Below are 12465 nucleotides of genomic sequence, written 5' to 3'. Positions count from 1 at the left end.
CTTTCACTTTGCAGGACAATTTGCCCAACCAACTGAGCCACACCAATCAGAGCTCCCTGCTTTTTTAATATCTATCTTTTGTGGCTTCATGATGTTCCACCACAGATGTGCCACAGTTTATGTAATATTCCACTGCTGGACATTTAGGTTAAACAGCGTATTTACTGCCCGATGTGGGCAAGGGGCTGGGGATTTGTGGCTGGGGCTCCCAGATGTGACCGTCGAATTAGATAGTGGGTATGACAGGGTTGGGGTAAAATAAAATCTAAAAGCACCACATGATGATATATAAAAAATGAGAAAAAGGAAATCTTTTTAAATAAAAAGTTCCAACTGTGTTCAGGTGTGCGCGTGTGCGTGTCAGGGAGGGGAGCCCGGCTGGGGTGGGCCGTGCACGCCCGGAGTCAGGCCGTGGCCTTTCTCTAGGGGCCCGAAACCCCCCCACTCCGGCAGAGGTTGGGCCGTGGCCCCTGGTGGCTCACTTCCGTTCCCCTCCTTGGTCCCCATTCCTCAGGCTCTTCCAGCTGGAGACGGAGGCCGACGCCCTCATGAACTTCCAGCAGTTTTCGTCCCAGCTGCCGCCCTTTTACGAGAGCACCGTGCATGTCCTGCAGGTCGAGGTCCTGCAGCAGCTGACCGACCTCATCCGCAGCCACCCCAGCTGGTCGGTGGCCCACTTGGCGGTGGAGTTGGGCATCCGAGAGTGCTTCCGCCACAGCCGCATCATCAGGTGGGCGGAGACCTTGCCGGGTAGGGCAGGAGGGCAGGGCCCTTGGGACAGTGGGTGGGGCCGGGGGGCCTTAGGGAATCCCGCCTCAGTTCCCTTCTGTAAACTCAAAAGGATTTTTGACTGACAGAGGGGCAACGTCGCCTGCGAGTTAGGGTGCAGGGGTGCTGACCAAAGCTGAAGGGAAAAATGTCGCCTGGCTGGAGCGCCTACCAGGTGCTAGACCCATGGTAGCTGTTTTATACCCACCATGAACCTGAATCCTCCAACACCCACACGAAGTATCGCCATCCCAATGGGAGGCCATGTGACTCGTGCAGGATTGCTCAGCTGGAGTGGGCTGAGGAGGCTTCGGATCCTTAGTGTCTCCTTCCGAGCGTCTGGTTGCCCCTCTGGGACCTGGAACACCTGCTCTCAGACATCCACTCAGCCAGCATGTGGAGCAGCAGGTGCCCTGGTGAAGGTCCCTGCCGGTCACAGTCCTGTCTGGAGGTGGCCACGGCTCCTTTGGTCCTCCTCCTGGACGGCTCTGTTCAGCTCCCAGGGCCAGAGCTCAAAACCCCTGGCCGCCCTTTCAGTGGAGATGCCTGTTCCCCGACATTGTGGTATTTCATCTCAGAACGGCCTGACCAGTTCCCGGCGCAGGCGCGGCAGGGGTTGTTTTGATTTTTTAGTACATAAAGATATTGAAGCCCAGAAAGATTAAGCGAACTGCCCAGCGTTAGTGAGATTTCTGCCTTCTGTGACCCTTTCGGTGCCACCCCACTGCCCACCTCAGGCTGGTGTGGCCCTGGGGCACACCTTCCCAACGGGGGCCACCGGGATGAAAAGCAGGTGCAAAGCACCTGAGATACAAATAAACTGTGACTCAGCCCAAAGTCGGAACAGCCAGCTCGAGCAGCCAGCTCGAGCGTGGCACGCGCGCTCTTGAGCGCCTCGCCCACTTCCCTCCTCCGCACGGGATTCCCGGTGCCCCGCTGCCCCCCCCCCTCGCCCCCGTGCCCTGCGCACTCACCTGCCTGTGCTCCTCCCCGCAGTTGCGCCAACAGCAGAGAGGATGAGCTGGGCTGCACGCCCCTGCACCTGGCCTGCCGCAGGGGCGACGTGGAGGTCCTGGTGGAGCTGGTGCAGTACTGCCGGGCCCAGGTGGACGTCACCGACAACAACGGAGAGACCGCCTTCCATTACGCTGTCCAGGGTGACAGTTCCCAGGTGCTGCAGGTGAGCAGGGAGGGGCAGGGCAACCAGGACCCACGACACCGCTCTGTGCCCACCGCCGTCTTTGGGATCAGGTGACACTCTAGGCCTCTCACTGTCCCTCCTTGATCCTTATGGCCTGAGCTCCTTTGTGGAGGGTGCTCCCCCCACTCCACTCTCCCCTCCCCGCGTGTGTCAAGGAGGCACATCCTTGGCCAGTTGGTTCCGTCAGCCCTGGGAAGGACCCCCAACGCGGCAAACAGACTCAAGGCCCAGTCCAGCCAGTAGGTCGAGTTCAGCTCTTCCCTAGCACCTACCGTCAGTCGGACCCCTGAGCGTTTGTGGCCTGAGGGGACCTGAGCCTAACTCCTTACAGGGTTGCCAACAAGACAGAACGCCAAATGGCTCCTCTGGGCATGTGGACCAGAGGCACCCCTGTCCAAACTTTGATTAGCTGGGCAGAAAAATAAAAGTGAGAATTTTGAGTGGGTAAATGTAATGATGTTCTTGAAAGGCTACTTTAGATTTTTTAAACTTTTTAATTTTTTTAGAGAGAGGGGAAGGGAGGGAGAAATAGAGGGAGAGAAACATCAATGTGTTGTTGCCTCCTATACACCCCTTACTGGGGACCCAGCCCACAACCCAGGCCTGTGCCCTGGCTGGGAATCCAACCAGCACCCTTTGTTTCTCACAGGCTGGTACTGAGCCATACCAGTCAGGGCGGGACAATATTTTATTGCCTAAAATTAGAAGATTCCTCCAAAGGTTACATGCTTGTCTCTGCCTTGGCATCAGAATGGAGCTACATTATTGCAGAAAATCGGGATTTGTGCCTATGATTGGTGCTCCCTGGGGCGGGAGGTCCTCGCAGCTGCTGAGCTCCACCCTTACTGAGAACCGCTGGGTGCCCAGCATGGGGCCACATGCGTCTTGCCTCGGGCAGAGGCCAAGCACCCTCACCAGCAGTCACGTACAGCTGTGCCTGTCTCTTATCACGTGCTCGCCTGCTGCCTGGCCCTGTCCTGAGTGTTGTGTGTGTTCCAGTTAATTCTCAGAATACCCTCTGTGGGTGGGCGTCGTCATCCGCCTGCCTTGCTAAAGAAACAGGCTCAGTGACGTTAAGGAATTGGCTTAGAGAGGGCCACAGAGCTGCGAGCGGGGCCAGCCTGTGTCCTCAGGCTGCTGACATACCCTGCTGGTCATACGGTTACACAGGGGTCGCAATTAACCTCAAGGACATAGCATTCAGCCATAAGAGAGGAAGTAAAAGCCTCCCGACTTGCTTTTTAATACTGGTATTTTTTTAACTGGAAAAATAATATCTACATATATCAAAACACATTTAAGTGGGACAGAAGGATATACAGTGAAGAGCAAGAAACACTGCCCGCCCCCACCCCAGACCCCCAGTGCCCATCCCTAGACGCAGCCTCATTTTCAGTTTCTTTATTCAGAAATTGTCCTCCGTGCCACAGTCATGCCAACACTGGCTCAGTGAGCCCCCTTTCCCCCCAGGGCCTCCCTTCTCTGTTGCTTCTCTTGCTCTTGCGGAGTCCAGGCCCCTTCCCCCAAGTCCCCAGAGAGACACTGCCCCTGGGGGCGGGGGGGGCGGGGGGGGAGGGTGCTAGGAGAGGGGTGCGCAGGGGCTTCCCCAGGTCACACTCCAGTGCGCCTGCTCTTGTGCTGGCAGCTCCTAGGGAAGAATGCATCGGCCGGCCTGAACCAGGCGAATAACCAAGGGCTGACCCCGCTGCACCTGGCCTGCCAGATGGGGAAGCAGGAGATGGTGCACGTGCTGCTGCTGTACAATGCGCGCTGTAACATCATGGGGCCCCGTGGCTGCCCCATCCACACGGCCATGAAGTTCTCCCAGAAGGGGTAAGGCCTCGCTCCCACTCACGCCCCTGCCCCCGCGCCCCTCGGGTGCTGGGCCTCCGCTCTCCCTCACCTGTCCTGACCGGCGACCTCTACAGGCTCATCAGATGCGCATGAGATTCTGGTGCCAAAGGCTGACCTGGCACGCAGAAACATGCAGGGACGTGACTGTCAGTCCATGAACTCCACTGTGCAAAGAATAAAACATAAAATTGCTCTCTGATGCACCTTCATTTCTGACTGTAAACCCCCCTCCCAAACTGGGGAAAAACTATCTTAATCTCCCCTAAAGGCACCCTTCCCCAAGTGGTGGTCTAGTGCCAGAATTTCATGCAACCCCAAGACGCAGAGGGGTCCACTGACCGGGGTCCTCTGCCCCGCAAGCGCACGAGCCTGGCCTGGACCTGCCGTGCTGCGGGGCGCACGGCTCCTTTGCGTGGCTCAAAGCCCAGGAACGGTCGTCAGGGAGGCTCAGGGCTCCATCTGCCTAGGTGAATTTGTGCTTCCTGGTTGGTGGCGCTATGGGGACACAGGTCCCAGGCCCCTGTCTTAGGGAGCCCCAGAACACTCTTTCATTTCTTCCCTTCTCCCAGACCTGGGAAACCCTCATCTTAGGAAACCTCTATTCCATGTGGTATGTGTGTGTGGCAGGTATGAGGGGAGCGGATACAAGAGATAAGTATCTCAAAATATCTAGCAAGTACAATATCTAGAATGAATGATTGAATGAATGAATGACTCGGTGAGTCAGTCCCTCAGCCCCAGGCAGGCGCTATGCTAAGTGCTGGCCTTACAGGGATGGAGAATAGAACAGCCCCGGGACAGGAGACACGGAAGCCACCCCGGACCTTCCAGTGCTGAGCGCACGGAGAGCCCCCACTCAGGTCGGGGGCAGGCGCTCGCCCTCCCTTAGGTTTTTTCCTTCCTCTGGGGACCCAGCTGGCCCCCTGGGGCATTGCTATCCCCTTGAAGGTCTGGTCCAAGCTTGGACAAACCCTCCTTTCCTTTATTATCTCTAGCACAGCCAAGGTGAGCTAGAAGTTTAAGGAAGACTTGACCAAATGGTTGGGGACAGTCCCAGCGCTCTCACCCCCAGTAGTCCGGTTCCGTGGTAGCAGGGCACAATCCGAGTGGACACAGTGATGGCCATGCTCTCCTCTCCCTGGTGGCTGGCATGGTGGCCCTGTTCCTGCATGGCTTCAGCCACCCTACGGTTTCACTCACCTGCTCAGTCCACGTTACTTCTAGAACCCTGGTGTTATCCAGGTTGCCCCGTCTTCAGATACCCTCGTCCATGTCCCCCCCCCGCCCCACCCAGGCCTCCCCGTGGGGCCGGCACAGAGCACAGGGGATCGTTGCACGATGACGCGAGTTGCGCCTCACTGCCGCGCGCACAGCGCGCCCCTCAGGCCGGGCGGGCTGCCCGCCTCCCCGTGGTGGCCGGCGCAGCGGGCCTCCGAGGATCCCTGGCGCTGGCATTGCCACGGTGCTTCTGTCCCAGCTCCCACCTGGGAGCCCCTGTGCTGTCTGGTGACCTTCCCGGGACTCTAGTTTCACTTAGCGTAATGTCTTTAAGATCTAGCAATGTCAGAGCATGGACCGGAATTTCCTGCCTTTTTAAGGCAAAATAATGCTCCGTTGGCTGTACCTCATTTTGCTTCTCTGGTCATCTGTCGGTGGACACTTGGGTGGCTTCCACCTTTTGGCTGTTGTAGGTAGAGACACAGTAAACAGTGGGTACTGTTAGAGCCCCTGCTTTCAGGGGGTCGGGGGATGGGGGGGCAGCTGTCTACCAGGCCCAGAGCCAGGTGCTGAAATACCTTGTCTCCTTTATTTCCCACCCAGTCCTGTTGGGACGGTCTCCATCTTGCAGCTGGGCTAAGTCACTTTCCGGAGGTCACCAGGGAAGAAGCTGGGGCTTGACCTCAAGGCCATCTGACTCTAAAGCCAGTGACTCTCACCAGTGAGAGTAATCATTGCTGATTACAGTTATCAGGGAAGGCTTCCTGGGGGAAGGGGCTTGAGCTGTGCCTTGAGAGGCTCGTGATACCCTAGACATGCCATGATATTCACGCTGGTTGGTTTCATTGCAACCTTATTTGCTGAAACTCTCCCTGACCAGTGGGTGAAGCCCTCAGTCATGACCTCCCCTGGCTGCAGGCTGCCTCCGGCCTTCCTCACCTTCCCGGGCCCCTCTCCCCGCAGGTGTGCTGAAATGATCATCAACATGGACAGCAGTCAGGTCCACAGCAAAGACCCACGCTATGGAGCCAGCCCCCTCCACTGGGCCAAGAACGCAGAGGTAGGTGGAGTCCAGGGACGGTGGGTGGGCAGGGGGCGGGTCCCTGAGCCCTTCTTTCTTAGCTGCCTGAGGAAGGAGGTCCCTGAGGGAACCCTGAGTATGGAATGGCCCTTGGGAGGCTGATCTCGCAGTGGGCCCCCAGACAGACAAGCCTAAGGACCGATGACACCCTGGCGTTGCTCTGCTGCTCACAGGCGCGCTGACAGTGTCCCCTCTGTGGTTTTTTCCTGTGTGAATTGGGTGTCCGAATTCTGCCTCTGGAGGTGTGAGGTCAGCAAGGGGGCGCAGGAGGAAATTCTTTGTAAATTGTCAAGCGCCTCATAAACAGGCCGAGGTTGATGGTGACTTGGCCGCTGGCTCCAGCATCTCCTCTGCGCCCCCCGCCCCCGCCCCCCCGGGCGGACGGAGGGTCCTGGCCTCTCACCTCGGGAGCACGGCTCGCAGCGCACTGGATGGCCCCGAGGTCCCAGCCCATTCCTCACTGTGATGGGCCAGGAAGCGGAGGTTTCAGCCTCTGCAGGGCACCGCCTCCATGCCAGGAGCTGGCTGCCGAGTCGGGCCCTTTTGTGTATGTTTTGTCATTCGCTGTCCCCACCTCGGCGAGGTGGGGACTTGCATTCCCATTTCACAGCAGAGAAAACAGGTGTGGAGGGGCGCAGCGACCCACCCAGGCTCAGGCAGCTGGGATGGAGCGGAGCTGCTCCAGCGTCTCAGACCCGTAGTCGAGGCTCCTCCCCTCGGGGCTGCGGGGTGAGCAGGGATGTGTGTTGCCAAGTCCCGAGGAGGGACCCTACCTTTGCAGGGTCTCAGGGAGGGCGACGAGGAGTGGGGCTGTTCTGGGACAGGGTCCAGAGGGACCTTTGCAGGGAGGCCTGGGGTCCTGTGAGCTCCAGAGAAGGCCGTGGAAGCTCCTTAAAGCAGTCGGCACATCTTTAGCTTTTTGTCCCCTGGTTCCTGGGGTGCTGATGGTATGGGAGCCAAGGTCTGGAGCCACCGCAGAGCCAGGGCCTGCTGCCTGGGCCCCGCCGCCTGCGCCCCTTCTGTTCCTGGGGCTTTTCCCCCGAGGGAGCAAGTGGCAGTGCCCGAGAGTGGCCAGGGGCCGCGGGAGGGCCTCGCTGAGTTGGGCCTGGACCCTGTCTCCCACAGATGGCCCGCCTGCTGTTGAAACGAGGCTGCGACGTGAACAGCACCAGCTCTGCGGGCAACACTGCTCTGCACGTGGCGGTGATGCGCAACCGCTTCGACTGCGTCATGGTGCTGCTGACCCACGGGGCTAACGCCAATGCCCGCGGAGAGCATGGCAACACGCCGCTGCACCTGGCCATGTCGGTGAGCCGCGCGGCAGGGGTGGTGGGGCGCGCCTCCTGCCTCGCGCCCCGCGCCCCTCCACCCGCACTTCCCAGCCTGGCGCGTGATATGAGAGGGGAAGGTACAGCTGTGGCTACTGACTGTGGCCCCGGGCAACTCATGTCACTTCTGTCAGCCTTGGTGTCCTCCTCTGAGAAATGGAGATGTCGGTACCTACCTGGCAGAGTGGCCGAGGGGTCAGTGGCAGGCGCTTGGTAGCCAAGAGGAACGTCTAAGTGACACATGCAGGGCCTGGTGTGGAGGGAGCATCCCACAGGTGTTAGTCCTCCTTCCCTTTGTTACTGGGGACCGATGTCCCTCTGCATGCTGTTCTCATCTCCTCTAACCTCCTGGAAGGCGGGGCCTGCTTCCACGTCTGGGTGGCCCATGGCTGGTGCCGGTCCCTTTTGTTGGTGTATTGCAGACCGTAGGTCCTGCCCTTAAAGGCCCTGCAGCCTGCTCAGACACCTGCAGTATGAACATGCTGCACGCAGCGAGGGAGTGTTATTGGTACAGACACACGTCTCTGTGTGTGTGTGTGTGTGTGTACCTACGGCAATACTACATGCACGGAGGTCTGTTTAGTAAATCTTGGTGTGATGGAAGAGGAGAGACCCCTGGGACCCTAAAAGAAGTCGATTTAGAACAAATTCAAAGACATCCTGTTTTATACCAAAAGTCACGACTGTGGAGCAGTGTTGCTCAAGAGGCTGAAATTTATAAATAAAACCATGGGCATTTTCAGTATTAAATGGGCCCTTGGAATTATCCTGCTCAGCAGTTCTCAAACATCTCGGCCTGTTTGGTACCTTTATACTCTTAAAAGTTATTGAGGATCCCAAAGACTTTTTAATATGAATTTTAGCTGTCTGTATTTTTTTATAATGTTAGAAATTAAAAGTGAGACATTTTCAAGACTCATTAGTTCATTAAATAACCATAATTTGCCCATCCCACACTAATATAAATAATATTTTTATGAAGAACAACTTTTTCCCCCCTAAAACAAAAATAACTGACAGAAGAAATGGCATTGTTTTCCGTTTTTGTGAGTCTTTTGAATGCCTCGCTTCAGAGGAGGCATGAATTCCCCTGTCTCCTGCTGCATTCGTCCTGTTGCGGTACGATGTCAGATATGTAGAAGAACGTGAAGAAAGTCTGGCCTCACAGAGATATGTAGTTGGAAAGGCGTGTAGCTTCACCTTTCCAGATGACGGTGGATATTATCCAATCCTGCACCAAAACCTGACGGGGGAGCCGCTGGCAGGCAGGTTGCAGTGAGCACCCCGACCCATCTCTGCGCGCTTGGCGCTCATCACCACCCGCGGGCATCTCTTGCCCTTCGCACAGACCTCTCGCCCGCACACGGTGCCGTGTCATCCCTGGGAAACAGCGGCTCGCTGAGTATGCGCAGCGTCCAAAAACGTTGGCCCATTTCATGATGAAAAGCCCACATGTGTAAACATCACCATCTCTCTCATCAGAGAAGTCTTTAAACTTCAGGAGCCGCCAGGCACATCCTGGCGTACTCAGGTTTTCCGGAACGCCAGAATTCGTTTCAAAGCTTACATTTTATCATTGGCGCAAAACACTGCCAGATGTTTTTCTCGAGGTGACAGGCTCGCTGCTTTCATTTTAGAGAGTTTCCTCCATCCCCAAGGCTGAACAGTCGTAGTTTGGCTGTCCGTCCTTCTTTTCATGGCAAGCGGTGTTCTGTGAACACAAGCAGCTAGTTCTGCTCGCAGCTGACACCACCATAGAAGTGCGTTTCCTCAGGACACCTCGTACTTCGTTAGGGCCGTAGAAGTGTCTTACCCACTCTCCATTGTAGGACGGCGTACACGGGCGTTGAAGTCTAATAGAACTATTCTTACTGCTTCGTCAAGGGCATTCTGAAGAGAGATGGGCTGGGTAATTACATTTTCTTGACTGCGAGCACATGGCAGAGAGAAAGCATGAGGACAGGTCATTTGGTGCTGTGGCCTGGCTCTGTGCCACAGCGCCAGCTGTGTCCCCGCCGTTGTCCTCACACCATCAGTGGGAAAGTCAGCACAGCGCAGAGGCAGACATCTTGGTACTTTTTAGGAGAACAGTCTTACCCTCCCGAACCTGCTAAAAGGGTCTCACGCCTGCACGGGGGTCCACAGGTCTTACTTTGGGAACTGCTGACGGGCTCCATTGTTTCCCAGGCTTCAGCCCCTTGCAGTCCGGTCTTCACAGGTCTTGGCACACTCACGAACCACTCTTACACTGAGGTACTTAACCATCTCTTTGAGTTGGCTTGCTTTTAAATTTATTTTGAACGAGTGTTATGTCATGACCGTAACGTGGTCAAACCAGTGCCACAAATAAAAGGTAGCCAAAAAAAGAACTGCATCACTAATGTTTCAAACACACCTGTTTACCTGTGCCCATATAAATCCTCACGGGACGTGAACAGCTGTTTGAACAAGTGCCTTCTACACACACCTCTTTGTTCTCTGGGCAAGGCAGTCAGTTGGGCCCTGAGAAGATGGAGGTAATTAGACCAGAGCACTGGCTTCCCAGCTGCCAGTCTTCGGGTGGGTTCTGGGAAACCAGGCCACGTCCCACCCCCGCCCACGTCCAGACGGTAAGTGCGGAGCCCTGTGTGCAGGGAGGCTGCACATGAAAGCAGCCATCAGTGTGCCCGGTTACCCCTCAGAACTGGTCCTCTGGCCCAGGTGGGGAAACAGCTTTCCCTTTCCTTGCAATCAGCAGCTGACCCTTCAGTGTCCCCATGGCTCCGGGCCGAGGATCATAGATGTATTGCTTCCTTGAGGAGCAGCTGGCGAGGCTGGAGGCTGGATGAGTCACTTCCAGCTTCTGCCTGGGTTTTGCAGCCCTCACCTGGGGACACCGAGCCTGCTTGTCTGGGCACCGGCCTTCAGGTTATAGACTTTAGAATGTCAGAGCAGTGGGGCAGGAAATCAAAGGTCCCCGTGTCCTTTCCCATGCTGAGGTCCAGCAAGCGAGAGGCCCCCGAGTTGGTGGGTAGGGTGGAAGAGGCTGGGGTCCCTTTTCTCTTCATTTTCCTGAGCTGTTGCATATTCCCCCCCCCGCCGCCCCCCGCCTCTATCCCCAACAGAAAGACAACGTGGAGATGGTCAAGGCCCTCATTGTGTTTGGGGCAGAGGTGGACACCCCAAACGACGCTGGGGAGACTCCTGCGTTCATAGCCTCCAAGACCAGCAAACGTACGTGCTCATCGCCCTGGGTCCAGAACTAGGCAGGGAGGGGTGGGGAGCTGGGACTGTGGAGGGGGAGACCCAGGTCTCAGGCGCCAGCATCTTGTTTGCACCACCTCCAGCGGCTCCCTGCACAGGGTCTCTAGGAGCACCTGGGAGGCTCAGACAGAATGCACCCTTTTCCCAAGAACTGGGGCCCAGACCAGTAGATGGAGCCTGCCAAGGGGCCTCCTTAGCCAGCACCCTCTCCTGTGCGGCCCATCCCATCGCAGCGTGCGGGGTTCAGGGAGTGGGCATAAGGCGGCAGCAGCCTTCTTCCTCAGTCATGGGGAATTCACCGATGGAACCCTACGTTAGTGTGCGTGCGCCCCGTGCTCCCAGACGCACTGCGTGCATTACACTCAAGTGTGTGTGCATACCCTGTGCCCCCGTGCACCCCTGTGTGTGCGTTACAACCAAGTGTGTGTGCCCCATGCCCCCAGGCACGCTGCGTGTGTTACAACCAAGTGTGTGTGCATGCCCACGTGCTCCCAGGCACGCTGCATGCATTACAGCCAAGTGTGTGTGCACACCCCCATGCTCCCAGGCACACTGTGTACATACACTCCATACTCACACCTTGGCTTCAGGGTCTCACTAAGCCTCCTCCCCCGAAGCCTGGAGTCCCCCACCCCAGAGGGTTTCAGGGAGCTGTGGAGTTTGCTGTGGGTGTGTACCCACTACCGTGTGCGAGCATGCATGTGAACGTGTGCATGCTATTTCTTGTGGCGTCCTTTTCAGCCTTCCCACTCATTAGATGGGAGTAAATCCTCACTGGCTGGCCGGCTAGTCCCTTTTCAGCTCTGAAGGAGAGTCTCCATTCAGCACTTTTGAGCTGAATATGGAGGTGGGAGTCCTGCTCTCTCTGAGTGGAGTCAAAAGGAAAGAGGGAGTTCCCAAAACAATTGGGCAGGGCAGCACCGACCCACTCCTTCCTTCCTTCCTTCCTTCCTTCCTTCCTTCCTTCCTTCCTTCATGGCTGAGCCCAGCGCCTTCCCAGACCCGGGAAGCTGCTTTGGATGTAGCAGACTAGTCTGTGCGCCCTGTCAGGGAGGGGTGGGGCCTCCGGGCCCTTGGTTCGCCTGCATACCCAGCCAACCTGGTAGATGGGAGAGGGGCCCTGCGTGGAGAGGAGGGGCCCCTCACTGGCATGATGACGTCACTTCTGATCCTGTATGATCTCCCCCTCCCGACACTGTCACCAGTTGTCACCAGGAAGGCACTCTTAACTCTGCTGAGAACCATAGGGGCCGACCACCACTCCCCACCCCTCCCAGGGGCCCCCGCGGAGCCGGGCTCCCCAGCAGCACGCCACTCCTTCTGCTCCCTGGAAAGACCTCAGCCCCCGCCGATCAGCTATAACAACCTAGGTAGGCCCCTGTCCTCTCTCCCCTTGTCCCCTCCTTTCTAGTTGGTTCCCAGGTCCTCAGACCACAGCTCCTGAGAGAACAGGGCCCCCATGTGGAAGCCTTTGAAACGAGCAGGGAGGGCAGCGGGCAGGGTTTGTGGGCCTCTGGAGGCAGCCGGCAGCCCTTGGAGCCCGGAGGCCGGTGGGGTCGCTGGCTTGACGCCCTGCGGTGTGTGTTCCCAAGGGGGCGCCCTGGACCCAGGTCTCAGGTCCAGGCACCCACAAGGTGGGTGCTTTCATGGCCTCTCTGTGCCCCCCGGGCTCTCAGGGTGGGCAGTGAGGAATCCTGGTGGGGCTCCAGAGCCACGGGCCCCCTGGCTTCTGCGAGTGCCTCTGTGCCACTGCTGACTGCCAGGCCTGAGGC

General features: G+C 57.4%; 1 protein-coding gene across 1 annotated transcript in view; it reads left to right on the top strand.

The window, feature by feature from the left end:
* PLA2G6 (phospholipase A2 group VI) overlaps positions 1–12465 on the top strand; it is a 52034-nt gene that overhangs the window by 26860 nt on the left and 12709 nt on the right. Inside the window, exons 3-9 of the mRNA XM_054582370.1 lie at positions 515–730; positions 1765–1948; positions 3615–3802; positions 6005–6101; positions 7248–7430; positions 10555–10663; positions 11899–12063. Coding sequence (XP_054438345.1) covers positions 515–730; positions 1765–1948; positions 3615–3802; positions 6005–6101; positions 7248–7430; positions 10555–10663; positions 11899–12063 — 1142 coding nt within the window. The remainder of the gene's footprint in view (positions 1–514; positions 731–1764; positions 1949–3614; positions 3803–6004; positions 6102–7247; positions 7431–10554; positions 10664–11898; positions 12064–12465) is intronic.

Source organism: Pteronotus mesoamericanus, unplaced genomic scaffold (genome assembly GCF_021234165.1).
Source record: "Pteronotus mesoamericanus isolate MK-2021 breed Mesoamerican mustached bat unplaced genomic scaffold, CSHL_Meso_final contig_702, whole genome shotgun sequence".
Classification (NCBI taxonomy): domain Eukaryota; kingdom Metazoa; phylum Chordata; class Mammalia; order Chiroptera; family Mormoopidae; genus Pteronotus; species Pteronotus mesoamericanus.
Note: the sequence above shows the minus strand (reverse complement) of the source record. Positions and strands in the feature narration are given on the sequence as shown.